The sequence below is a fragment of the Falco rusticolus genome, chromosome 1 (genome assembly GCF_015220075.1).
Source record: "Falco rusticolus isolate bFalRus1 chromosome 1, bFalRus1.pri, whole genome shotgun sequence".
NCBI lineage: Eukaryota > Metazoa > Chordata > Aves > Falconiformes > Falconidae > Falco > Falco rusticolus.
In genome coordinates, this window is record NC_051187.1 from 13,464,520 (window position 1) to 13,492,114 (window position 27,595).

General features: G+C 39.5%; 1 protein-coding gene across 4 annotated transcripts; it reads right to left on the minus strand.

The window, feature by feature from the left end:
• Window positions 1–243: 243 nt before the first annotated feature.
• Window positions 244–27,502, minus strand: MFSD11 (major facilitator superfamily domain containing 11). 4 transcript variants are annotated; one of them, XR_005107886.1, is made up of 16 exons: window positions 24,928–25,162; window positions 24,529–24,700; window positions 22,933–22,988; window positions 21,801–21,908; window positions 21,275–21,354; window positions 21,080–21,176; window positions 18,861–18,919; window positions 16,271–16,412; window positions 15,388–15,428; window positions 14,209–14,274; window positions 12,145–12,270; window positions 11,012–11,186; window positions 9,866–10,001; window positions 9,237–9,428; window positions 2,868–3,080; window positions 244–581 (listed from the first exon to the last, which is right to left on the minus strand). XR_005107886.1 is itself a non-coding variant. In XM_037410538.1 (16 exons), exons 4-16 carry the CDS (start codon window positions 24,622–24,624, stop codon window positions 9,261–9,263), a joined length of 1,350 nt encoding a protein of 449 aa, XP_037266435.1. In that variant the 5' UTR covers window positions 24,625–24,700; window positions 24,928–25,082; window positions 26,063–26,168; window positions 27,345–27,502; the 3' UTR covers window positions 4,374–9,260. The 4 variants fall into 4 exon arrangements, 3 of the variants coding, with proteins under 3 accessions (XP_037266435.1, XP_037266440.1, XP_037266452.1); XM_037410538.1 differs by lacking the exons at window positions 244–581; window positions 2,868–3,080 and adding exons at window positions 26,063–26,168; window positions 27,345–27,502 and having other exon boundaries at window positions 4,374–9,428; window positions 24,928–25,082; XM_037410543.1 differs by lacking the exons at window positions 244–581; window positions 2,868–3,080 and adding an exon at window positions 27,345–27,502 and having other exon boundaries at window positions 4,374–9,428; window positions 24,928–25,082.
• Between the last annotated feature and the right edge of the window lie 93 nt (window positions 27,503–27,595).

Here is a 27,595-nt window from a genome sequence, read left to right on the forward strand (position 1 = left end):
CCACCTCCCCACCCTCAGACAGGAAAGCTTGTGTTAAATTTTTGGACAGTATTTTAGATCTGGGGGGCTAGAAGAGCTGTTTACAGCTGCCGGCATCTCCCCGAGCGGCAGTGGTGCCTGGGCATCTGCAAACTGGATTAGCTGGGAGCAACCAGCTGCTAATCCCAGCTCCACCCCTGAGGATACCTGTTGCCGTGGGCATACCACTTGATTTTTCTGTTTCAAAATTCTCCTGTTTTGCAATATTTATCTCCTGCATGAAGTTTCTGGGGCAAGGAATTTATTAATAGAGGAAAAACAAATCGAGTATTCACAGCAGTACTTTGCAGTAGAAAATACTGAGCAGTCTCCATATCTAAATATTATCGATATCCGAAGCCTTTAGTTCCACCAGAGACAAACTGAGGTCATTTGAGAGTTTCAGTCAGTGACCCAGGAACATTATAATTTCTGCTAAATATAGCCTCTCATGAAAATATTGATCATCAAACTGCACTTTCAGCTGCTTAGAACTTACCAGGGTATTCCCGCTCCTTTTCTCTGCAGCCTAAGCACCCGCCACCTTATGACTTCATCACCATCTGAAAAGAAGTTTAATTTTTAATGGTGTAACATGACCCTTCATTCCCGTCAAAACTAAGTGACACATGGACACACACAGAGAGTAAAGTCAAGCCACACCATGGCATGCTGCAAATCAAAAAGCCTGTGCAGAGGGACACAGAGCAGGCTTTCTGTGCTCTGCCCCAGCCTGGCTTCTAACGGACAGGCAGAACCTGTGCTTTGCTGATCCCTTGTTATCACTATTTACCCACACATCACCATTTTATAACTCCTGGTTGCTTAAATGTGAAAAATAATCCCCTTGTTTTCCTTCTATGTATCTAAGCAGTCACCTCTGCTTTTTCTTTTACCTGTCCTGTTACCGACCTCGCCTGGCCATGTGGAGCTGCAACAGCCTTTGGCTCCCACACAAACTGAAATCTTTTGCTTTGATCCTGCAGTGAATCCAGACTCACAGTGTGGGTGAAATGGTGCTGGAAAGCAGAATGAGGCCCATATTTTTTTTTCTTTTTTCCAGAGTTTCAACTGGAGTGTGTGAAACTGTCCAAGCAGAACCAGCTTAAGCCCTAGGAACCCTTTCCCAGCCTGACCATGAATGCCAAGCATACTTTACTTGTCTGGTGAAAAAATTGCTTGTGGTGGGTAAAAGCAAGGTCAGATTGTCCATAGCCTTGCGACACCTCCAGGAATGCACCCATCAGCCCCGGGCTCCATCCACAGCAGAGCCACCAGGTTCCCCGAGCACACACAGTTATCAGGGCAGGTTGAGCTGCTCAGCACCCCAGAGCAGCAGAAGCGACAGCTTTGCAAGGCAAGCCAGGAGACGGCCACCACCAGCAAGGGCACAGGCCCACCGCACCCAAACAAGAAGCAGCAACAGCAGCCCCAGCCAGCAATCCGCAGACAAGGCAGGGCTGAACAAGTCACACCAGTAAGACCTGGTCAGGATCAACACAGTAGAAGGCCAGGCATGGGCACGAACCTACTTTATATCTCAAACAAGGATGACGGCAAGGACCTGAGCTCAGACACAGCTCTGGAGGGGAGCAAGAGGTTGGAGCAAAGTGGCCAGGCAGGCTGTGGAGCCAGGGGAATGGCCCCGTGCAACTATTCATAGCTGGCCCGCAGCAGGGGGAGTCCCAGTGGGCATCTTGGGGCTATCCACAGCTGCTGGCCCTCCAACTGGAGTCCAGCAGGCGCTTTCCTCAACTAACAGCATTACACAACATGCCTGGATTCCCCTCAGTACAAAGGCTCTTATCTAGGAAGCATGTCTTGAACACAAAGCCATGAAGCTGCCAGTGTTGCAGCATTCCAAGTCATCCTCCCCTCCCAATCCCAGTTTGGGATAAACCACCCAGGGACCAGTGGTTTATTTGTTTGCTGCAGAACATCATAAATATTTTCACCAACAACCAAACTTTTAAATCCAATTGCTTCTGCACGAAATGAAACCCAGTGTGCATAATGCCCTTTCCTTCCCCTACAGTCATTTTTTATGTGTATATCAAATCACAGCGGTGCTAGCATGAAAGCACAAAGCGTAGGCAAGTGCCGTGCCAGGCTGATCCTGACAAACACCCGCAGGGGTGCTGAGCACTGTCCTCTGCCACTGACTGTGAAAGGGCAGCACTCCATGTCTTACCGACACGTCTGAGAATTTGCAGAATTCAGTTTTTATGAAGCATAATTATTATAATTATTCATAAATGTCATTGAGATCTGCCTGTGATTGCTGCTCAGTTTCACTCTGCAATGAGGGAAGGGAGGCCTGTGAATGTGATCCCTGTGACACTCGTTTTCCAGACAGTCTCACACCCTGTTCTCTCCAGTTCGTAATTCTCTCCAGTCACAGCACCAGTGCCAGTTTCCCCGGTGACTTCAGCACTGCCTGGTGTCTGCCTGCTGCGTGCCCCAACACACCCAGGGAGAGCACCAGCCCCCTGCCAGCACCGTTTGCCTGCTGCCTCTGAAGGCGGAGAAGTCATCCTGGCCCTGCGGGGAGGAAAAGCAACTCCTTTCAGCTGCAGTGGGTCACCTAACAGAGAAAACACCTAAATGGAAGTGGCAGCTGATGAACGTGTTGGTTTTACCCCGTGTCAAGCTTGGAAGTGGCAGCTAATGGACTCGTCGGTTTTACCCCACGTCAAGCTGAGCACAGGAGTACCTGACAGATGTCATTTGTATCCTTATAGCTAATAGGAATATGTATAACAGGAAGGAAGGTAGCTTAGAAATGCAGCCTGCAAATTTTAGATGAGCATTTAGAGAAATTTCAGCAAGGGAAAAGGATGAGTACTCACCACTATCCTCCACCTGTGCTTTCCTCCATCAGTCACGCTGCCTGAACAGGGCAGAGGCACTCTGGCAGCTTGCAGTTCTTCACGCTGCCTTTCACCACCAGCCACTCCATTCCATGGCAAAGGGGCCCAGCACGCAGCCCGGAGCATCCTCCGCTGTCCTGCTGCCACAGAGGAAACACTTCACCTCCTTAACACGATCATTCAGCACCGGAGCTGTTAAAACAAATGCTCTGTACTACAGTTATACTTTTGCAAGCATTAAAAAAAAAATGATGTATGGTAGTGAGGCTCTTTCAAACAGGTTATTATCTATGTAATTGGCTAGTTGTTCTGTTTGCTTTTTTTTTTTTTTACAAAGATTAATAATCATAAACTCTGCAGGTCAGGCATTATCACAAGATGAGTGGCTCTGACAATAAGCAGTCACCACTGCATTTAGTAAGGATGCTTAATTGAAGCTAATTTCACTAAGTGACCTTAACAAATAGCAATTTCCCTTTAATATGACAGAATGAATGATTTTTTTTCATTTAAGGCACAAAGTTTCTCGGGTTTTTTTTTACCCCTTCATGATCTAGCTTTGAAGTGCAAACTCCTAAATGTCCTTTTATCCAAAGATTCAAAGGGCTGCACACAGCAAAAGCTAACCTGCAAGGTTCTTTTCTACTTGTTCACATAAAGAATTTTACAGTCAGCTATTGAATACAGATTCCTTCTCTCAGAAATCAGAATACCAAGGCCATCCAAAGACCACACTAGTGGAACCACAGTGGATTTTGATGAATGCGCAAATGACTGAATCTTGAAGGAAAAATGCAACAAGCAAAATTTGTCTGTACTGGCCTCCTTGCCTGAGGCACTTCTTACCTTCCCTCAGCATCTTCCATCTCTGCAATTGTATTTTTTCACATACAACCCAGCCAAACAACAGCCAGCAAAGCTGTATCCAGTTGCTCCCCCTGTGCCTGCTAACTCCAGGACTGACTCCTGCCTTTTAGCTGAGCAGTTTCTGACTGGAGAACAGCCCTCCACATCTGCATTTAATTTTAGATAAAGAGAACCCAAATACTCCACAATCCTGATGAATTTTGTGGAGTCTTTCAGACATACAACACTTGAATTAGGAGAACAATATCTGAAGTCGTCGGAAAGGATACCGGGAAGAGGAACCCACAAAACCCCCACAACATTAGACAAGTTCTCATATCAATAATGGCATCAGTTTTCTTAAGATGGGCTCTCAAACAGGACAGGGGAAGAAAATGGGAGGCCGGGACTGAAGCAGCCACCCTGCTTTCCCCAAGACATTTCACTAGTCTACACTACGACTAGAATGAAGTGGTTCAAAGCTTGGTAGCACTAAACCAAGCATTTTCATTTTCCTAAGCAGGCCCTCACAGGTGCCACAAAGCACTTCCGAGACCCGTCAGCTAAGACTGCATCTCCCTTTTCCAAAGCCCGCGGCACAAGTGTTTAGTGACACAAGAAATTCTGACAACCAGCATATTAACAAAATCATTGTCTGTAATTCACTTTTATTTACGTGGCTGTGTCCATGAAAAGAAATACACGAAGGGTAAGTACACTCGAAATCAGCATTTTCATTAGGATAAATCACTGTGTGAGCCTGTTCCCAATTATCACCAGTTCTAACCCAAAGACACCTTTTATTAAGGTAAAAAGGTTTCAATCATTCAAACTTCTGCACAGTGTCAAAATGTAAACAAAAGAGAGGTGCCAGCTTGGAGAAGGACACGTCAACAGCTGAAATAACTAAGATAAGAGAGAAAGTATGAAACTAATAGAGCCAATGCCAGCAGCAGCTAAATGCCCAAACTCCACTGAACAAAGCACCCCCTTCATGTGCCCACTGAGAATTCTTCTCAGTTCCAGCTTTGATCACTCTTGCACTCTAAGGATGTTTCCTCCACTCTCACATTACTTCTCTGTGGTACTAGCACAACCTCTAAAATTAAGCTTATCAAAGCATAGTTTTGAATTTACCCATGAAAACTACAACAGTCTCAATCAACCTTGCTTCTGAACCAGTGTGGTTGTATCAGCATGGCAAGTATCTTGCTAAGCAGCTAACTTCTTAACTTCATCTCTATCTAAATTCCCCCATTTATTAATATTTCTGCCAGCATGTTAGAAGACCCAGCAGGGAACAAGGAAAATACGGTATTAACTACTGCTGCTATTCAATCAGCATAAGTGGGGCTACAAAACTTGCAAGGAAAACAGTGATATGGATAAAGGTTTTGAAAACGCATTTCACTAGAAAAATGAATGATTGTGATTGTAAAGCCCTGTCCTAACTAACATACTTGCACAATTCCAGTTAAAGTTGAGTACTGTGTCTAGTAGCACGATGTTGAACATAGTGGTTCCTAATTATACTGACAGCAAAGAATTAATCAGTGCCTTAAAAGAATCCTTGGGGTTCTCTGCATACACGCCTACTCTTCAGAGGCACGCTGCTAGGCCACCTCCGTAGTGTTAATCACTGGCACTAAGGCTGGTGTCCAGGGAATCACATTCCCCAGCCGAAGTAAACTTGTGGAATTCAATTAAAGTCAAGTGGAACTTTGTCTGGTTCACTGACACACAGTCCTGAATTTATGGTTTTCCACACTTAACTTCCTGCTGGGATTTGCTAGTATAACGTTATAGAAAAATAATTTCTTTCCAGTATAAAGTGGTCACAAAAATTGACAGAACTATACCAGTAGAACACTACAGGTTTTTAGTAACTATACCACAGGAGAGACCTTGGAAAATGTTATGAGGTTTCCTAGTGGGTTTTGGTTTAGTTTCATGTTGTTTTGGGGTGGGTTTTTTTACTTTTTGGTGTCCTTTATGAGTCTAACTGTATTTCCAGCAATTTATAGATTAGAATTATTTATAAAGAACATTTTATAAATGGTTATTTTCCTTATCTCTAACACAGATTGCACCTAATGAAATTAACACAACAGAAGTAAAATCACATGACTTAATTATGAACAAGGTCAACAGTTGCAGAAGTTTTCTTTTTCCATACATTCATATATCAAAAGGCAAACCAAATGGCAAGACAAAAATATAGATATGCTTATATGATATGCATTAAATACTAATTTGTAGCAGTTTCTTTGGCACTCAAATGTCACGAATATCAGGTTTTACTTTCTCTTTAGCATTTGTTTGAAAACCAGATGGGGATGTGATATGTCAAGATATTAAACTTTAGGGTAAGAGACACCTTGAAAGGATTAAAAAAAAACACCCACAAATGAAAGAAAGACTTCTTTTCAATAAACTCAAGCAACTTAATGTGTAATTTCACTTACAAAGATAAAACCCCTGATATAAAATAAAGCCACAGTACCACAAATACAGCAAAAGCTTTTTCTCAAATCCCACTTAATTTAACAGCAATCTCCCAATTCAGATTAACACAAAATTGTTCAAAGGCCAAGGAGGCAAAATGAATGGGAGGCTGGTAAATGCTGATAAAAAGATCAAGAGATGGAATCATAAATGGATGTCAGCATTACTATTCTTAATATTGCTGTACAAAAAAAATTGACCAAACTAACAATTGTCTGTAGCTGGGTAGATTTTTCCACCTCCTGACAAATCAAAGACAAATAAACAGGTGAAAACCAATCACATCATGATCAGCTTGACTAACTGAGAACTGCCTCTTCAGATCAAGTATCAAAATCAATAATTACATAGTTAATAGTTAAAAAAATGGCTATTCATGATGCAGTTTTGAGAATTTCATGAGTTCTTGTAAAACTTGTCACAGAGCAGTAATACTTCACTTTAATGACCCCATAAATAGCTCTGAACAGCCTTCTAACATTATCTGATACTGAGTCAGACCAAGCAGAACAGAGAAAAAAGGAGAAAAAAAAAAAAGCATCAAGATTCACAGAGGTACTGAAAATCCTCAAGTCCTAGTTCATTAGTATCCCTGAAAGTCAGTCTCAAAATGCTTTTGAAACTACATAAACTTAGCAATTTTCTTTAATTTCTAATAAAATAGTTCATATAACTCTTGTATGGCAGATGAACATCACAGAAGTTCATCAGTAAAAAGGGGTCAATTTAAGAAGTAACCTCTTGAGAGCCGTAATCTAGCTACAATTAAATGGCATTACTTTAAAAGCATTTATAACTTACTCATCACCACAAGACCTGAGAATAATTTTTTTTTTGCCCCATAAGGGGAGGGAGGGACTGTAAGACAAAAATTATTCCTTGTGAACTTTCAAGTCTTCCTTCTCTCGTTGATATGTAGGGGAAAACAGGTTCCAGGAAAAGTTCAGAGACAAAAGTCAGTAATTCCCCATCTTAAAAAAAGCTTTTTATCCCTTTTGGTACTTGGTAGAAAATACAAATGTGTAGCAACAAAAGAATTCTAATCACTAACAGCATCCTATCGTTTATACTTTTTATGGTGCTCAGTATATAAAAATAGTATGCTTCAACTTACAAGATAACAGGAGTGCATAAGAGAGAGGCATTAGAGCTGCTAGTCACATTAATCATACATATTGATTGAATACTGAATGCTTTTTCAGTTTGTCTGACAAATTGGAATGGCTTCAGTAGCCCCTCACTCAAGTGTGTGTTATATCTGATTCTCTTTTACATCATTCATTAAATCTCCTGGGAATACATAAAGGCTTTCTCTCCTGTCTGTCCTCATGGATTTCTTTGCTTGCCAAATGTTCAGGTGCCCTCTCATCCTCCCATTAACACTTCACTGATCTCACAGCAAAAACCTGCAGTGAATTTCAAAATCTCTTTCTATATGCCTTTAAAATAATCCCTCTCTGCTGTTTCCCTGTGCATGAAGAGGGCTGTGCTTCGTGGGAGTTGTGTTACATGTCCTTTGAGAGCCAAAGTGACAGCATCTGTCACAGAAGATACCATAGTCCCTTCACCAAGTTTAACCTTGGGTACACCTGTGTAGTTACAATGTGCAGGAGCTACTAACACATACTGAGGTGACTTTTTTTTAATTGTCTTTAAAGATAGACATTAACATTCTGACTGTGCGTAAAGAAAGGTTGGTGAATGGTACTTTACTAAAAATAGCTACACGGAGTGTCTAGAAACACCTTCTCAGCGTTCTATACCTACTCTCGGTTGCATCTTGTTTGCCTGCTAGACAGAAATACAACTGCAAGTACTACGGAGTCATGTAGACAGATAAAATCAAGGTGAGTTGCACTCACTGCCTGTATTCTATCATCTATAACAGTTTTTGCATTAAAACATAGTTACTATGCTAGTAACCTCAGGTTTATATTTGGCAGAATAAGATTACAGTACAGTTTTCCCAAAACATACTGAAGGAACAGCTTAAGTCAAGCATTTCAGGTATTTTTACACTATGCAGTAGAAGAAACACCGCAGGATTATTCTTAGAGTTCACATTCTGAGTCTATTTGTACTTAGATGTCTTAGACAATGCTTCCATCACAGAATATGATGAAAATGTCATCAAACTCAAAAGAACTATTTGGGAGTCTGGGAGGGAAGTCATGTTTTATGGTCCTTCACATAGCGTTACCCTGAGAAAGTTTCAGCAGCTATCCCAACACAGTTGGATTCTGAGATGCTGAACCAAGAGACTGTTTTCCATTAACAATACTTCACAGATTTCAGGATCACATCCTGAAGATGGCTAAGGGTAACTTGTAAAAATCTTTCGTGTCACACTACAATCTGATCCACTTTCTTAAAAACAAACAAACAAACCCACCCATAGATCCGATAAAATTTAAGCACATGAAATAGATTAATAAACAAATGACTTGGAAGCAAGGATCTGGGTGATACAGAATAAGAAGGCAACACTTCCCACAGAAATACTTCTGCGTATCTAACTGATGAACAAGTCAATAACAAATTGATTTCAGTTGTGCAGGCACATTCTGCAATATAATGTACCTTATAAAAATATCACTCATTCAAGACTAGAATTCAACTGTCTGTAGAACTAGAACAGAAGAAAAATAATGTAATAGAAAAGGTAAAAAGCAAAACTGTAATTCTGTAGTGCATGGTAGAGTGAAATTAGGCAATTACATTCTGAAAGGTACATCTCAGAACAGACTTGTTCATACAGATCTCTACATTTCCTTCCATTTCTAATACTGGATTTTTAAGAACACGCACAGCACACTCAGTTGATTAAAGCATGAAAAAAAGCCTTTCAAATTTGGCATTTTTTTTCTCCCATGTTTCACATTCAATTAGACTGATGGTGATTTAGTAGTAGCTTCCTCCATCTTAACCTCCACAGCAACCTGATCTTTTCACCTTCTCACATCACTTCACTATAAATGTGCCTGTGTTTTTCCTTACGTTGGACTAGGCATGGTATCCAGATCAAATGCTGCTGTAGTCTGAGCCACGGGCAACAAGAGCTGCTGCTGCTTTCCACTCCACTGTAAAGAAGGTCATTGTTCCAAAGAAGCCCACAATCACCATGATCAGGAGTTGCCACTGCAGAAGGAAGTAGTTGCTGTAGAAATATGCAACTGCAGCACAGATAGACTGAGAAAAAAAACACAATGCAAAAAGATTATCAGTGGAGATACCCAGGTTAGTATTTGCAACTCTCAGCAGTATGCTTCTGTAGAAGACTTCATTATATCTCAACATATGTCTTGATGATATACAACAGATTTAGTTTTGACTTGTTATTTAAAGAGTGTTCACTGTAGAAAACGAACACCAAACCCAAAAGTGTTTGTAACATTACAAGTGCAGTTCTCTGGTATTTCAAAACATTTCATCTAGAAACAACACAGCCCAAGGCTTCAAGATAACAGTCTAGAAAACTATTTCCAGTTTTACAGCATCACAAACTATACCAAAAGCCAGACGAAATTCTCTGCAAAAACATTTTTCTCAGCTCATTAAAATACTCAACCCAGTATTTCAATAACATTCTAACAGTCATACTTCCAAAAGGCCGTGTTATGTAATACCTGAACAAACTTAAAGATGGCAAAGGCAGGAGCACTGTCTTCTGAATACAGGAATCCTAAAATGCTGAGGAGCTGGGTGTTAAAGCAGCTGTCCCCCAGGCCCAACAGAAAGCTGCAGAATATGGCCACCTCTTTGCTGAAGGAGAAAGTGAATCAAATTTAAAAGCCATTCATTCAGCAGCTTACACATCTATAAATTATTTTTGGCAGACTTATTTGGAAACTGAGAATGGAAGAAATTTATCAACCTTTAAATTTCACTGGAAAAAGAACTGGAAATAACCTGGCTTGGCAAAAAGAATAGTTTCATCAGATTTTAATTGCTTGAATGCTAAGACTTCTGTTACTGTTACCTGCAGTCAATTCTACACTGAATTAGCACCACTAAAAGAACTCACGTTGGTGCTTGGAGCACAGAACTGCCAAGGCTGTGATTAAAAGCTGTGACACACACACAGTGAGTTCATAAAAACTGCAAGAATATTAGAGAAATACTAATTCATCTTACAGAAAAATACTCCAGTTAAATATAGAATACTCACCTCTGCAGGCACAAATGCTGAGAATTGCAAGTAGCAGCTGTGTCTGTACAAACTGACAACGCTGCATTTTCACACAAACTGGCAAAAATGCAACCCCAAAAGAAAGTTGCAGTGATGAGGTAAGAAAGCTCCCTATATTCTTCCTCTAACACTGAGCAGTCTAAGAGACAGGCATAGCAAGGCTCCAGTTACACCAAGCGGACTCTGACAATGAGCACTGAAAGACTTTGGAAACCAGCGCAAGGCTGGCGCTGCCCACTGTAGCAAAACTGAGCCCAACACTGTTTTAAAATAAACTGAATTCCTAGTATCTAGTACAATAGCTGTTGGTCTTGCTATTGTACTAGATGTCAGGAATGTCAGTTCTCAAGTGACAGAATTGCTACCAAACACCCTCATGCTTTTTATTCTCATACCATTTAAGTTCCAAAATTGGGTGCACGCTGGTAGAATATCTACCTTTAATAAAAACAGAATTCCTGAAAGCTTTTTCTACGGAGTTAGCCACTACGCAGAAAAGAGGTTTCAAGGAATTGTCTGTTAGAGGAACAAGCTGTTTATACACACCTTGAGTTATACCAGCCAAAGGAGGAAGTTTACATACCTTGGAATCATATAAGCAACATCATTTGTTCCTTCCATAGGAGCAATAGGGGCATCATTTGGCATGTTGAAAAAAATTAAATAAAAGGCTATGAAATGAACAACAATCCCTAGCATCACAACAGGGTTCCTGCCGAAGCGATTATTCTTGCTCAGTAAACCAAAGATTCCTCCACCTGTAGCAGTGGAAAAAACTGGATAATTAGAACTGAAGACGTAAAGAACAGAACCAAATTTAAAATACTGAAAAAAATACTTTAAACTTCCCCATATTGGTTACCTGAAAAATCAACAGATATGAAAACAGCCCCAAGGAGTTTGCCAGATCTGCCAGCCCCATTTGCCAGATGACACAAAACTCTGGGTTGTGAGAAGTGTCTGATAAATGAGGGCAGATTTATCAGATGATTGCCAATGAAGACACTTAACCTTTTTGCAAGTATTTTGCCAGCAGCCACTGTTTCCTCCAGTACTGCAATAGCATTAAGTGAAAGTGGATGGCCTTGTGCTTAGCTCTTAATTGCAAAAGCATGCACCTCTCTATGGATCCAAGTTGCTAGTGAACAAAGGCTATGCTTTTTTGTTAAACACTGTAAAACTTGAGTTTAAGCAAACAAAGATATTTACTTAATGAATATTACCCCAATTTAATCTTACCCAAATATCAGATCTCACTTAACACAAACTAACTTTTTTAAAGAAATCTTTAGGGTACCAATTTATTAAAATATTTAAAACAGTTACAGTACCACTTAAGAAATAATACAATGTAAATATAATACTATTTTAAAAGAGAATATCGAAATGCTGGTAATTCCCTAATATTGTAGCCTAAATGTTTCTCTCATTCCAAGTCCTATGTATTTCTTTGCACTAATCCAAAAAGAATGCAAAATCTTAGAATTCATAGTCATCAGTATTTCACATACTAGTCCATATCCACTTTACGCAGTGTAACTCACAGTGCAGTAAGGAACCACATTGCCAATTTTATTTCCAGTATTTCTTTTATTGTTCACATAATCATTCCTGTAAGCTTGAAAGATACTATTCAGTTAAACCGAAATAGAATTTTTATTAACTGTATCATCTTAATCTTTTTTTTCGTCTACAAGATAGTAAATCTAGACTCACCCAAAATTTCTCCAACACCAATAAAAATACCAGAGAGACCAATAAGGCTTTTCTCTTCACTGCCAAACCTATTCACAGCACCAATACATGTTCCATATACTCCAGAAAAGAATGTTAATTCCAAACCTTTGAAGGAAACCAAACAAAATTGATAGATGAACCATTATGAAAGTTATGAAAAAAATCTTCATGTCTAAAGGCTGTTTCCCCCTAAGGTATCTTTCAAATACATATATTTAAATGCTCTATGTGTAACAGAAGCAAACAGGGAATTTAAAACTATGTGATTATAATATTGTGCTATGCCACGTTACAAAAACTGTATTAGAAAAAACAGTGTCACTAAGTGTGCACTTAGGTTCAGTACTGCTGCTGTTGCCACAGCCCCTATATATTGTTTATACTTCTACTTCTCAAGAACTTTGGAATTTCATCCAAATGAAAACTGTCATGTGAAATAATACTTACAGTAATTGAAGAAATAAAACACCACTGCAGTGTAATATTTTTCTCCACAAGTTATGGCATTCCTAAGAAAGTCCCTGCATCCCCAAATACCAATAAGGAACCAAGACTCCTAAAATGGACTGCTACTTTTCTATACATACATAATGAATTAAAACTGAGAAAGAATGACTGCTATTTAAAACACTTCTTTCTTTCTATTGCCATTACTGTGAAGAAAGGTGACATAGCTGAGTCCAACTAGCATGACTATAAGCAGCCATCAGTATAAAAATAATAGCTCCTTAACAGAAAGTATATTTAAAACTATGCAAAGTGATATGCCTAAACAAAGAAAAACAGTTCAAAAATAAAACTGTTTCTAATTTACCTCCTTTACCTTTTGCTACTGCAAAAATACAGTACACCATATCCTGGTGTACATGTAGCAGGCTACCTAACATGGTATATGAACTGCACAGCTTCAAAAAGGGATAAACTTTGAGCAGTCTTAATAATCTGACCATCAATTTTGAAAATAAAATCTTTCCTTGGCCTTAGAGGATTTTGTATTTTCCTACATAAAGAGGCAATATTGACCAAGAGCCACCAGATGGCAGCAGCTATTTTTTCAAAGCTGGCCTCATGTTTTTTCTACTACCTGTAAAACTAAATTTCAGATTAATCAGGCAAAACCTGATTGACTCCCTTCCCTTGTTCTCTTGCTTCATATTCCCATTGCACTAAACATCTACGAGGAATTCAAGTTAGTTAATCGGGGTTAACACAACACTGGAGATACTGTGAGGTAAGTTGTAACTCAGACTAGTGGCTGGTGCAAGCTGACTGCATAGCTACTATTGAGATTTCTCTACCAGCAGCTGACTGTACCCTTCGGTAGATGATATGGCACTCCCTATAGTTTGTTCACATCTAAGTTTTTCTTTTCACCTACAAGAGCCAACAAGAATTTTTCATAACGGTGACTCAGAGCTGAGGTACTGAAAATGCATCTGTTCTTCCTAAAACTTAATTTGATCATAAGCAGAACTAAGGACCAAAAACCCCCTTTAAATCCATTAAAGGCTCCTGCCACAGCAAATACTAATGAGAAAAAGTTGGAACATTCCTAAACTTTTTCCCAATAGAACAAACACTAAAATGAGGACTGTTAGAAATCTCCCACACGTTAATCAAGATGACATTGCAAATGTAATGTACAAAGCTTTTTTGGTTTTATTTTAATAAATATTTTAATAAATAAATATTTATTATTTTAATTCAAATGCAATGAAATTGCATTAAACATGATCTAAAACCTATTGATAGTGTCATGCCAAATCACATAAAAGCCAGCTATATAAGTTTTGCCTCCCTCAATTTGGGACCCAGAAGTGTACTAAACCATTAGTACATCTGTCAGTACTTGCAAATTTAGGTGCACCCTTCCTTCCATACAGAAATGCTTTCCAGCACACAGAAATGTCATAAGTGAATAATCAAAGTTAATTAAAATATTCAAGTAATGTTTGCAGAGATACGGGATTGAAATTCTGCTCTGGGGTTAAAATTCAATGTCCTGACACTGCTACATGATTTTACAGCCTGCTTGCTTCATACCTGTGTAGGCTGTTGTAACACTGAGAAGCATGATCTCTTTGGTGAAGCTCAGCTTTATAGATTTCTCTGTAAAGACATAATAATGCAAATTAATATAACTTCTGACAACACTACTAAGATAACTTGCACTTTCTTTTGCTCTCAGCTTAAGGCAAAAATAGGCTAAAACAATGCAAACTGTGACTTTATTACAGTAAACAGAGTGCTAAACAAACCCCCCCTGACCTGCCCTTTAAATGAAATGCGGTGATCTGAAATTCTTTTTTGTAAGAAATGCAAGTGGGCACTATTAAAGAGGGTATACACAGTTTTCAATTAGCAGATAATTTTCTGCTCATTGTATTTTTGTATTCTCTCTCAGTTCATTGCAGTTGTGTCCTAAAAGGATAAATGAATTCTCAGTGAAGATCCCTGTGTTCTCAAAACACACTTAACAGTCACAAGCAGACCACATCAAAACTGCAAAGGAAACTGCAGATGCCACAGTTCAAAGTTGTTGTTAACTGGTATAATTTAGTGACAAAATAAAACAGTATGAGTGAATTTTGTAATTTAAAAAAAAAAAAACAAACAACAACTTTCATGCACTAGCTTTCCCAAACAGTGACCTGCTCTTTTTGTGCTCATCTATATAAGGATGCTGATGTAAAATAGCTTGGATTTGAAACTACATCAAACAACTAACCTTCCACACCTCTCCTAGTCTACACTAGTATGTAATTGAAGTCTACTTCACTTACTTTACCTGCAGTCAAGCTTTGTTTGTATTACAGTGTCACCTGAAAGGAGCACTTCTGAAATGCAGATAGCCAGCTCACACCAATCACATGTCAACAGTAATTTTCCCACACTTTAGTTCAGGGGTTCCCAAGCTTTTCCAGTTGAAAGCCCCATTTTGGCTAGGATTAAAACTGCAAATTCTCACACAGACAACTGAATTCCTGTTCAGGCTCAAAACTCATTCATCTCTGGTCTGAAAACCACTGTCATCTGGCAGTCATTTTTCTAAGTAGGCCACCCCTAAAGTGGAATAACTGAAATGCATTTTAAAACCTTATTTGTTCAGAAGTTTTTGTTCCAAGTGATTTTTACATAAACACATTTTCAGCAGAACCATGGAGAGCTGCAAAGGCTATGTCAGTATTTTTTGAAGCAACTCTTAGGTGACACAGTACTTACTGAAGGCAGCCACTGCTCTCGTCACTTTGTTTTGTGCAGACCTAGAAAAATAAATTACTTGGTCAAAATGGAAAAAGAATAATCACACTGTATTGCTGTGCTGGAAGGCAGCTTAATTTCTCAAATTTTCTGTACATTTTCTAGCCCATCACTATACGCTAGAATATGCTAGTGTATTATTAAAAGTTTCTGAGAGTCTAAACTATCAACTACAAAATTTATTTGCCTTCTGCAGTAGTGAATGCCATTCAAAAATTAACCTGCTTAACTGAACCCTTCTTCTGAGCATTTTTAGCTTTAAATATTTTTTCATGGGCATACTTACTGACATTTTTCTAATATTTTCATTGTTCTTTAAACAAAGCAAAAATATATAAACTGATGTCTCAGGCAAAACTGCACTGACTATCTGTGTACCTAAGGAATTGTTATGTAAATATCAGGGTGGCATATATGTATTTAGAGATGATATGAAAAACATGTTTCAGTATGTAAAAGATAACCTATAGAAAGGAAGTTATTTCTGCTTATTCCAGCCTTTAAACTGGTCTGATGAAGGCAAGTCAGACTATGAAAGGCGGACACCTGTTTAATAATAATCAGTGGAGAACAGAGGTAAAAGGTATCTCTCCAAAGGCACTTACTTGAAGTGGATAAAATGGGCACTACTACACTCCACTCTTGAGAATGTGTCATATAAAGAACATCAATTCGCACTTTAGTTAAAGTACAGACACTTTTCTACTAAATCTATAAATTGTACAGGTGGTTCATAACATCCATGTTTCCAGAGTAGAGAGGAAAGCAAATGCACGATGTTCAGTTGAGGAACAGGAGCACAAATGAGTGTATGTGACAACATGTTATTGCCAGGAGCACTTACAAGCTGTCCCCCAGGATTTCATTAGTAGAATTTTCCTCCCCTGGGGCTTTTGTGTCTTCTTGTTTCCTAATCAGAAAGAACAGAACTGTGCCCACAAGACTGATAACAGTCAGAGCAATGAAGACAGTTCTGCGATCACTCTCTGTGGAAAAACAAACAAGAGTCATAACTAGATGTGCAAAAGCAGTTCAAACCAACTCAGCCACCTTCAAAGAACTAATACAAACATACTACATATCAGTATTTAAAATGCATACTAATTTTCTAACTTACCTTCCACATGGAGTAAAAGGTACCCAGCTGCTGGCAAATTCCTGTCTCAGTTTTATGATGCTAATAAAATATCAGCATATTAAAGACTGTCACTCACATTTTCTGCCATGCAAAGGCTATGACCAAGGAGGAACCAATTAACAAAGAAAGTGCCTAACTTATAAGCAAAAGAAAACACATCTTTCAAGGCTTACATAATTCAGAGCGGACATAGCAAGCTACCCCAAACCCCTTCAGATTTCTAAGAAAAGCCTTTACCAGCACCAGAAATACTAGCACTGTAACATCATCAACTGGTAAGCTTGTAAAATACAAAGGCCTTAAAACCACTGAAACTTCAGTAACCAACGCAGCACACAACGTGCACCTGGAGGAAGGTAACCACTGCCCTACGCGCACCAGCTCTGCTGCACCAACCAACTTGTTTAGCATGGACAAGTCTAACACAGAAGTCACACTCATTTACAAATATTAAGCAGGGGGTGGGGGGGAAGCCAAGAAACAGCTAAGAGTTCTGATTGAACTAGCACATGATTCTGAAGATATTGCCTATGCTTGTATTTATTTCCATTTTAACTTAAAGGTAAACCTAAAATTGTTCTAAAAATAACCCATGTATAATGATTACAGATCAAAACCAGAATATGTGCTTCACCTTGAAAAACCTGTACTATTTTTATATAGGTAGTAAAAGGAAGCAGGAATTGATTTTTAAATACTGCTAAATTTTCTGATAACAACATTTTTTATAAAGTGCAGTCTCAAGCCAGGTTGGATGAGCTTTGAGCAACCTGGTCTAGTGGAAAGTGTCCCTGCCCATGGCAGCAGGGTTGGAACTAGATGATCTTTAAGGTCCCTTCCAACTCAAACCATTCTATGATTCTATGAAGACATTTAAAGATGGAGGAAAATATAACAGCAGAACTCCCTCACCGTTAATTGCTCTATTCTGTGGTTAGCAAGAGCAATGAAATTTAAAATGCACAGAAATTCAGGCCCACCAGGTTCTAAGTGTCTCCAATACTTTCAATAACATTTAAACCCTTGTATTAAAGGTGAGGTAATGTGGAAGATGATCTTTAAAAATTAACCTATGCTGTGCTACCAAGCCTGTGTTTGTGGAGAACCTGAAAAGACAGATCTAACAGAAGCATGAAGTGGACTATTCACCTCAACAGGGCAGTATTTCTGAAGCCTGATAATTACCATTTAAAAGTCAACATCTTATTCCTACTTGACTAAAGCAGAAGTATCCTTATCTTTTAAATGTTAAAAGAATTGACCATGCTAGTAGATATTTTACTTTAAGACTACAATAAGAAAAACTCTCACAGTCATTATAGAACAGGACGATCAAACCTATTTTTTTACAAAACGTTGTTTTTTCCAGCAATGCTCGGTTTTTATAATCAAATCTTTGATTTTGTTCTATTTTCACCATTGCAGTTTTCTTAGTTCACTCTCCCCACCTACCTTTCCTTGCTTAAAGTTGCCAGAAATCTCTGCCTTAAAACCACTGAGTTTTAACCACTATGCAGCTTCTTAAGAATATTAGCAAAGTCTACTGTTCTTTAATTCCTGCTCTTTACCAGTGTAGCATGATGTCAAACGAAAAAACTACAGTATTAATTACAATCCCATCAGGAAATTAGTCTTCATAAACTATGCCAAGAATGGAAGACTGAGTTCTTTACACAGCGTGCCAGCAATGCTGCCAGTTCAAGCAGCAGCAGCAGCCTGCTCTCAGTCCAGCTGCACGTCTCAGCCTCTGTCTTCCTGCACTACTTTATGCCAGCGCAATGATTAGTGCAGCCATGAAGTGAACAGAAATGGTTTTCTTTTTCTTTATTTTATAAGTTAATCTCCATTCTGATCTAGAAGGACAGTCTACAACACAAACTTACTTTGGAACGGGATAGTGGTATATTAAAGGTACAGCCATTCCAGAATATCTTTTCCCCAAAATATGTGTATTTTGGCATAAGCGTGTCTGCACAGGGAAAAATCCCAGAATAACTATTGAGGAAAACCTTATTCTAAACTAGCATACTGAAGGATTTCATAGACAATGTCCTAAAGGAAGGTACTCAAAGTGCATTGCATGCTGGAAAACACCACACATAATACAGGGGCTGTGAGTACCATGGAACACTGAGTCAAAAACATACTCCAAAAATAGTCTGTCTAACAATAAATTGAGAAAAAATTGTCTGTTATTGTGTAAGTTTCTTGCCACTTTCCCATTTATTACTTCATATGTTTTTTCATGCTACCATATTTTAAAGAATGGCTTCACATATAAAGAAGCAATACCCACCTGATATGTAAGTTTTTCCTTGCCAAGCAAAGTATATATAGAGGTTTCCAAAAAACAAGCTGTTAAAAAAAAAAAAAAAGACAACAAAAGTGAACAGCACTTTTTGAAGTAAGATTAATGTTGTAGCACCACAGTAATACTAATCTATGCACAAAAAAGTACTGTACCATTGTGAAAGAAATAAAAGACACTAGTCACTCCCCATGCAAACTGCTTACTCTGTATAAAACTTCAAACACAGTAGAGGATTCTTCCCCATAATTCTGGCTATTCATTTTCAGCAATCAAGACACAAGGTAGTACCAAAAATGAGGCAATCTGCACCTAAGTTACCTCTAATTTTGGAATGGTGTAGGTTAGAAACCCAACATATTTATGGAGATGATTTTGTAATACTTAGACGAGTCATGTGTCTCGTCTGAAGTATTGCTCCAGCAATGCTGAATTGGTTAACAGGTGAAGGAAAATTCTGTGTTCCTGCCTACAGTTTCCTGAAATACAGTAATTCTGAATAGTGATTCAAAACAGCATTGAAGTCAACTTTCCTCATACAAAGCCATTCATTTTATTCACTAAACGAACACACACATTAGTTGGGTTTGTGGAAATTGCTACTCCGATAACATACTGATATGTTAATCTGTAACCTGAAACTTAAGAAACACAAGAAGTAGCCACTGGTTCAGACTGATGTTCTGCTAATCCAGGTTTCTGTCCCCACAACAGCATTAGCAATGCCATCTAGTGCAAGCTCACCAGCTTAAACACTTTCTTCAATTCATTCCCTTCCCCATCTCCCAATATCCAGAACTGCAGTATTGGGGATGGTAAAACGCATCTCTCTTCAGGAACCATTTGTGGACCCTGTTGCCAACAAATTTGTTTGATCCCTTCCTGATCTTGCAGAAACTGTCCAACCCCATACCCTCCAGTGGCAGCAAGCTTCAAAAATGTATCGCCTAATGTATAAAAAACCACTTCATCTGTTTCAAACCAATCCTCTTCCAGTCCCACCAAGTGACCTAAGTTCTAGTAAAGCAGCATTTGGTGAGCAACAGTTCTAAATTCAGCTCTCCTGTGGGCTTCATGTTTTGGTAACTCACCAGTATTAATCCTCCTCACCTGATTTTTCTGCAAAGAAAAGAGTCCCAACCTTTTTAGTCTCTCCAAGTCAGCAGCTCCATCTTCTTGCATAATTTCATTATTTTCCCCTATAATCTAATTACATTACATTCTCCTGAGAGGCATAACTGTATCTGCACAAAATACTCAATGGCAACAACCACATCCACTACCTTTCTCGATGCCAAGCATTTTCTTGACTTCTTTGGTTGATGCAGCACTCAAAGTGCATATCAGAGAATGATTAACAGCAAGCACAAGAGCGCTCTTCTTACTTTTGACTGCCAAGCCCAGCTCCATCACCTTCACTTCAGTTTGTCAGTGAGCAGCAAGGTCTGGCTGCTCCCTTAGGGAAGGGGGGCTACGAGTGAAGGGGGAATAACACATCCAGCAGAGGAGATGCCTCATCAGCTAAAGCCCAGCCCTGCAGTACTCAAGCAGGGCAGATCCAAACATTGTAGGCAGGGTCAACCAAGAGTCCAGGCCACCATACAAGTTTGTGTTGACAAGGCAGGTCTGAGATCAAGCCAGGAAGCCATCCCACAGGCCAGACTCAGTCCAGGATAAGAAATCAGTCTGTGGACTTGTAGACTGGGATTTAGACCACCAGGATCCATAGCTAGACACGTGTACGGCTGTGGCTGAGCTGGAGACCCATACTCCTCCAATGCAGCACTAGAAGAACTGAAGCTCCACGGCTGGGTTTAAACGGGGCTCCTGAGCTCGTGGGCAGATGGGAAGGGTGTGGTGGAGGTGCTAGGTGAGGTTGTTCAGGACCATTAGGGCTTATTAGTGCACTTAACATCCTGACACAAATCAGCACAGCCCTCAACAATCAGCAAAATTTTTGTTGTATATCAAACACTCCCCTAACAAAAATGTATCTTTCTAGCATGTTGAGAGCAGAGGCTTGCAGTATGTAACTTTTGTTCTTTAATGCACAATAGCAATAAAAACGTTGCTTCCAGCTCTCCCTCCCACTTCATTGACTGCAAGGTACCAGTGGAGTATTTCTTGATGCAGTCTCCCACTTCTCAAAAAATGTAAAAAGTAGAATGTGTACACAACCAAAGAAAAGATTAACAGATAAAGCTTACCTGGACTGTAAAAGTGCCCAAAATACTCCACTGTTCCTTCCAATGGTGTTTTCATCAGAATTTACAGTCAAGCAATTTCCCTGTGCTGTCCAGAGTACTGAAATATACCGAATATATTGCTCAGGAAATAAAAATGTTTTAGAGGTATATTCAAATATAGCAAAGAATAATAAGCAAGGTAAGAACAATGCTTACCAGCAGCTGCAATGCCAATAAACACAGAAGCAGTGTAGAAAGCCCATGTAGTAGGTTGGATAAAAACTGCAATGTACAGGCTAGAATAGAACACATCAGTTTATTGAATATAGACTTAAAGTGGACAATGCTCTTTAACAATCGGATATCTCACTTAGCTTCTTCTAAATCAGCTACTCCCTCCTAAGTAACATGGAAAAAGTTCAGGTCATAGGTCATATGTGAAATAAGGTAATCTTTTTACTCCACTAAGTATGTAGGGTTTTTTTAATATATATAATCATTAATCTGAGACCACAACCTGAACTCCACAGTCAGCAAAGTCTGGAAATGTTGTGGAAAAAATACACTCTGTTTCCAGTAGGCTGAAGTACTCTGCAGTTACACATCTACTGATACACACAGTATCTCTGCAAGATGCCTGCTTAGCTAATACAATTTCATGCATGACATGGTAGCCTTAGGTATGAAAAAATGAAAGAGAGATTTCAAAGGAAGCAGACAAAAATTCAGAATTAATACTTACCTATAAAATATGCCACTAACAACCATGGAGAGCTGAGGTTCTACTATTGCAACCACTGAAGGTGATACAAGATTTGATGCAGAGAATACTCCATAAATAATAGACATGCTACATAAATAAACAACAAAAATGATTAAGTACTTAAAATAAAATATCGGTTGTAAGTGCAGCTGATTTAAGAATGTTCAGTTGATTCCAAAATAATTAAGTACATACATAACTTAAGTAACTGCGTAACTTTCGTGGTCAAACATTTCCTTCCTTTCTTCTGCTACCTTGACTTACTGCACTCCATATGGGAATACAGGACTGTACAAGTGGGTTTCTTGGATTGCTGAATAGTCCCAAACTACTGCAGGCAAGCACATCTTGTAAATTATAACACGCATTTGTCAAACTGTGCCACAACAATAGTTAATTGTATTTTGTGTCTCATACTTCTAGAGAATGTTCCAGAGCCTCATTTGTCTATCAGTGAGGTATTCATTTTCTGCCAATACACCACTGAAATTTTATAGGTATGTATTGTGCCAGTTGTATTTTTAGTTTAAATTAAGACAGTAAACCTTTCAAAGCAGCAACCAGGTTTTCCTATATGACAGATTAATTGGCATACAAAAGGTCCCTGATCATGCCTGGCGAGTTCAGCTACACCAGTGCAATAAACAGAATGGCTTTTTGTGGCTTTGCTTCTCATCTTTCTGACTGCTCCTTTCACACTTATGTTGCAGTATTTCCTGGAAGTTGATCCACACCACCCATCCTATGCATACACACAGAAGTGTACAAGGGCAAACAACCAACAGCTTAGTTAGCAGTTTTATTTATTTTAAAACTTCCACATTTGCCATCTCCTAAGATAAAATGCTGAGGATGTGCTGACTATGTATGTATGGTGGTTTTTCTCCCTACAAAGAAAACATACAAAACAGATAATGTAGTTCAACTAGAAAGAATTCAGAGTAGAACTAGAAAGAAGTGAGAAGCCAATGTTTCAAACTGCTTTTAAGTACATTATTAAATTGTGAAGTCAGCAGAACACTACAATCTCGTGAGAGTGTATCTCTATCAGATGGAATTAGAACTAGCTTCACCCTGCAATGAGCAAAGTAATAAGATCTGTGTAAATTACCTTGTGTAGCCACTGCCATGAAAATCCGTGTTGTTTAAATTTGTGATAACAGTTTGCTGTGAGGAGAAAATCATACATTGTAATACATTAGAATGTATCTTGTAGTTTGAGAACACTTGCATCAGTTTGAAGTCAGTATCAAACGTTAGAACTAATCATTAATAGACTCTAAAAAGTACTTAAAGTGTTTATTACAACTCACAACACCTCCACAATGAAAGTGAAGGAGACATTTGGCAGGGAAACATCTGTGTTTGAAGCAGTAATTAGTACTTTAGGATTATATCATGATTTCATCAGAGACCTTAAAATATTTCACAAAACTTTTGCTTCACTAAAAACCTCTCTTAGGTAGATACGTATGATCATCTTAATTTAAAATGTAGGGGGGAAAGGAGAAGTTTCAAAATACTCTTAATTTGACCTAACTATGAGCTTCTGGTAAGAGTTTCCATCCTTTTTGTCTTCCCGTTATTCCCTTGTTCCTTTTTTTCCCCCTTGAATCAGCTTCAGTGATCATGAGACCACGTAATTAGTTGGACTGGAGGGCAGATCTGATTGAAAGCCACTTCTAATGACTTTAATGACAATAAATTACATGATTGCATGATTACTAGGTTCAATTCAGTGAGGTGCTGTGAATCATTGCAGAACTCTAAGATCACTGGGCTGTACTTATGTACTCATGTACAATATCACACTGCACTATGACTTTTACAAAAACTATCCTAAGTAGTTATTTCTATAATGCAGTGAAGAACATTTGTCTGTCTGAACCCAGAAAGGATTCTTGCATGCAAGAAAAGAAAAGCTGCAAGACCTGTAGGCTCAAGAGGTATGTTGAAATCTGTGCTTCAGGCGTGTAACTAATACTGAAAGCAACGTCAACAACCCAGTAAGTTAGAGGATCTGGGCTAAGTCTGCCAGTATCAGGATTCTAAGAATTTAAGTAGTAAGAGGGTAGTCTTCTTTTAAAAATAAATTTGGTTTATGTTATGCTCAGTTTTGCTTCAGCACTCAAATAGATACATGATACTAAAGCAGTAAATTACGTATTCAGATGGAAGGTGACTTGGCAATTTTGGCAATTGTGGAAGTCTGAGTGCTTCTCAGACTTCCCCCTCAATGCCTAGTTAGTTAGAACAGAAAATGATGTTAGATTAAGAAACACACTCTAGGAAAAACTAGGTTCATGGTTAATAATAACAACATAGGCAAGTGTTTTGAAAGGGACTATACAGAATAATTAGAAATGTGGAAGGTCCAATGTAATTCAACTGTTAAATATTGCAAGTGTCAAAACAGACACTATTTTAGAGTGCAAACATTTTATAAGATTAATTTCCTACTTTCTAAGCAATCAGGCACAGTTACAGGTGTGGCTATGCTATCTTAAACAAAATAAACTGCTTAATTATCCAGTTAATGAACTTAATCTAGTTAACACTAAACCAAAATCAAGAAGACAAAATGTCAAGGTGTCTTGCACATTAAAAAGATCCCAAATAAAGCAATTCTTACATTAGAGTACACAAAAGACAAGAAAGGATTCATAACTGTGATACAAATGCGGCATGTTTTAAAATTCACACCTACCGCAATATTTCCACATGTTTGGAAAGCAGTGAATATAAACATAAATGAGACTCCCAAAATAATTATGTTGGAAAGTTTTTTTGATTCAGGAGACATTTTATGGGTTTTTGCCAAGTCCTCAGCTTCAGTTTGGAAAAATTCTTATTTTCTTCTAAAAAGTTCCTCTTAACCTCTGTCAAAAACAAACAAGCAAAAAGAATAAAACAAAAAAAAAAGCAAGCTTCAAGAATGAGTTACTTAGGGCTACTGATTAGCTGCTAGGACATAACCATCAACCAATCAAGAAATCTGGTAACTCTCTTAAATAAATAACATGCAGTAAAATCAGTAACTCAAAAACAAACTCAAAACAACAAAGAAAGGTTTGGTACAAAAGGTACAGACCAAGATTCTCTCTACCTTTTCCCATGAAGTTAACAGAGCAGACGGCAGTAGGTTACTTCATGACATCACTTTCACAAACGAAGCAGTTTTCCAAATATCAAGCTAGTTCATCGGCTCAGTTTCCTGCCATTGTTCTAAATCAGAATTCTGGTCCACAGCCTTTAAATCACCTGACGAAGGAAAGATGAGACATTTGTACACACAAGTCATTTCCATGCACGTTGGACAGGAAATAAGGACCATTTCACAATCTAAATCAGCTGACCCAGCCTAGAAAGCCCTTGTGCACTATGGGAAATGAAGTTTTAGGAAAGTACACCTTTTTCTACTTAAAAAGGTAGAAATCTCCTAATCCTTAAAATAAAAAGAGCTGTACTAGTTTTTAAGAACTATAATCTCTATCCACTAAATAACACCTGGCAAGATAAAAAAAAAAAAAAAGTCTTAGAAAGTCATCTAAGTTAACTGCTTAATTAGCTGAATTCAAACACACACAGTCATTCCAAAGAGAAAATCATTCCCACCACAGAAAAACTACGTATCTCGGTGCCACCACTGAGGCTCTGCACAGTGCTTCTGCCTTTCATTGTTTCAGTGACTCAGGGAAGGGTCTTCATTATCTTTCACTGCTTAGTCTCAAGGAGCAACATTAGTTTTTAGCAACTACCTACCCTTAATATTTTATTTCACAGTACTTCTAAATAATAAATTTAAGACAACTGATCTATAACTTGTGACGGTCTCTGTTAAAATGTCAGCAAAACTAAACATCAGCTGAATGGCTGGGTTTTACTGTTACTGTCTTCTGTCCGTTCTGTTGGGCCTCCAAGTCAGGATTAGAGCATTCAGCTAAACCAGCTCCACTTAACTGCCGCCAAAGAGGAAAGGAAGGAAATCCAGAACTGATTGAAGTAAATGACAAACCACCAAATTTTACTATCTACAGTAGAGGACTTCAGTAAAATCTGCATCGCAACTGTTGTTACATATTTAATATTCTTTTGATTCCCAAGCTGTATTTTCTAAAAAATGTAGTAGAATATCAAGGTGTGTTTTTTAACACAAGCAAAGCTTTCTTCTTCCTTTTTTATATTATGAATTTGTAGTAAGAGATTTTTAAGATCCCCTAGGCACTGTGTCCCACTCATACCTTCTTCCTGTGGTGCCAGCACAAGCATTCATCTCGCTGCATGGCAAACTGGGCTGATGTGCTGGACCAATTCTTTTGGCAAGAGCAGCAGCTTGTATTGAAGTAACTGCCATTTGGGAGGAAGGGACACAGGCAAGTCTTTTAGGGAACTCATTGTAAAGATAAACTTCACGTTCCTCCTTAAAGCATTACAGCAGACAAATCACAAAATTTTGAATCAAAATACTGAGGGGGAAAAGAATAAACCATACAGCATAAAGAAACACAAACTAAATAAAAATAAAATTAAAAAAACTAAAAAAAAAAAGAACTAGCACTAGTTTATTTGATTTCTCATGTCTTTTGTGGCAGGAAACAAACTTTGCTTCTGAGTTTATATTGATGTCACTGTTTATTTTTAGACTTCTTCAGTGAAAAAAATATTAAATACAATTACAGTAAGAATAAGGATTTAAATTCTAATAGCGAATTTTCTTCTCATATTGATACTGTCCCTGCATTAAAATGATCAGTTGAGAATTGTCTCTTCACTTCTACTCTTTCTTTTTTTAACATAGCCTTGGGAAACAGATGGCTAGAAACATTTGTGGCTTATGAGAACTAGGTACTGTAGTTCACCACTGGGACTTTGGGCACTTTATTCAGGACCTGAAGCGACAAGGCCACATCTTTGGGGGCTGGGCGAGCAGCTTTCACTGAATTCCCTAGGCAAAACTCCGGGAATCTGCCGCTCGTCCCGACACGAGGGCTGTGCTGATCCCCCCCAGTCCCACACCGCCGCGCGTGCTGCCGCGGCACCAACCGGCCGGGCGCGCCCTGCGGAAAATCCGGTTCCGAACGTTCCCCAGCACGGCCCGCGGCTCCCGCAGGCAGCGGTGCGGCCGGTACCGTAGCCTGCGCCACCACTGTGCGCGTCCCGCCGCGTCCCCGGCGGCTGCGCCGGGCAGCGCCGGCAGCAGCCGCGGCAGCAGGGCCCACCCGCGCCCACCCGCCCGCCAGGCCCCTCACAGCAGCGGCGGCAGCGAGAGCGGGCAGCGCACAGCGGGCACGGCAGCCGCCCGAGCGACGGGCCCGGCCCGGCCCACCACCCCTCGCAGCGCTCTCGCCTCCTCGCAGCGCTCTCGCCCCCTCGGCCGCCGCCATTTTAAACCGTCACCTCCCTGCCCAAGCGAAAGGCGATTCCCTTCGTTAACATTTGTTGGTTTTTTTTTCACGCGGCGGGGCTTTCCCGCCCCTTCTCCCCCTGCCAGGGGTTGGCCTCGCCTTATTTCCGTTTTTTTACCGTTTTCGGCACACATTGTTCAAAATTTCCCCGCCTCCGCCGAGTCCTTCCGGGTCACGGCGGAGCCTCCTCAACGGTCACCGCTAACGGCGGCTGCGTTATTAATTGAGAGGACGGTTTTCTGCGCGCCCTTCCAAGCCGCTTCCGGGATCCCCGGCCGGTGAGGAGAAAAAAGCCGGCGGCTGCGGGGCGCGAGGCGGGCGGGGCAGAGCGCGCGGCGCGCGGCACTTTCACTTCCGGGTCGCCGTCGG

Coding starts and splice junctions, on each gene's coding strand:
- MFSD11 (XM_037410543.1), bottom strand. CDS start 24,624: ATGTCTCCTGAATCAAAAAAACTTTCCAACATAATTATTTTGGGAGTC. Junction 21,355..21,800: donor GTTAGTGGCATATTTTATAG/GTAAGTATTAAT, acceptor GTTCTATTCTAG/CCTGTACATTGCAGTTTTTA. Junction 9,429..9,865: donor CCATCTTTAAGTTTGTTCAG/GTATTACATAAC, acceptor TTTTTTTCTCAG/TCTATCTGTGCTGCAGTTGC.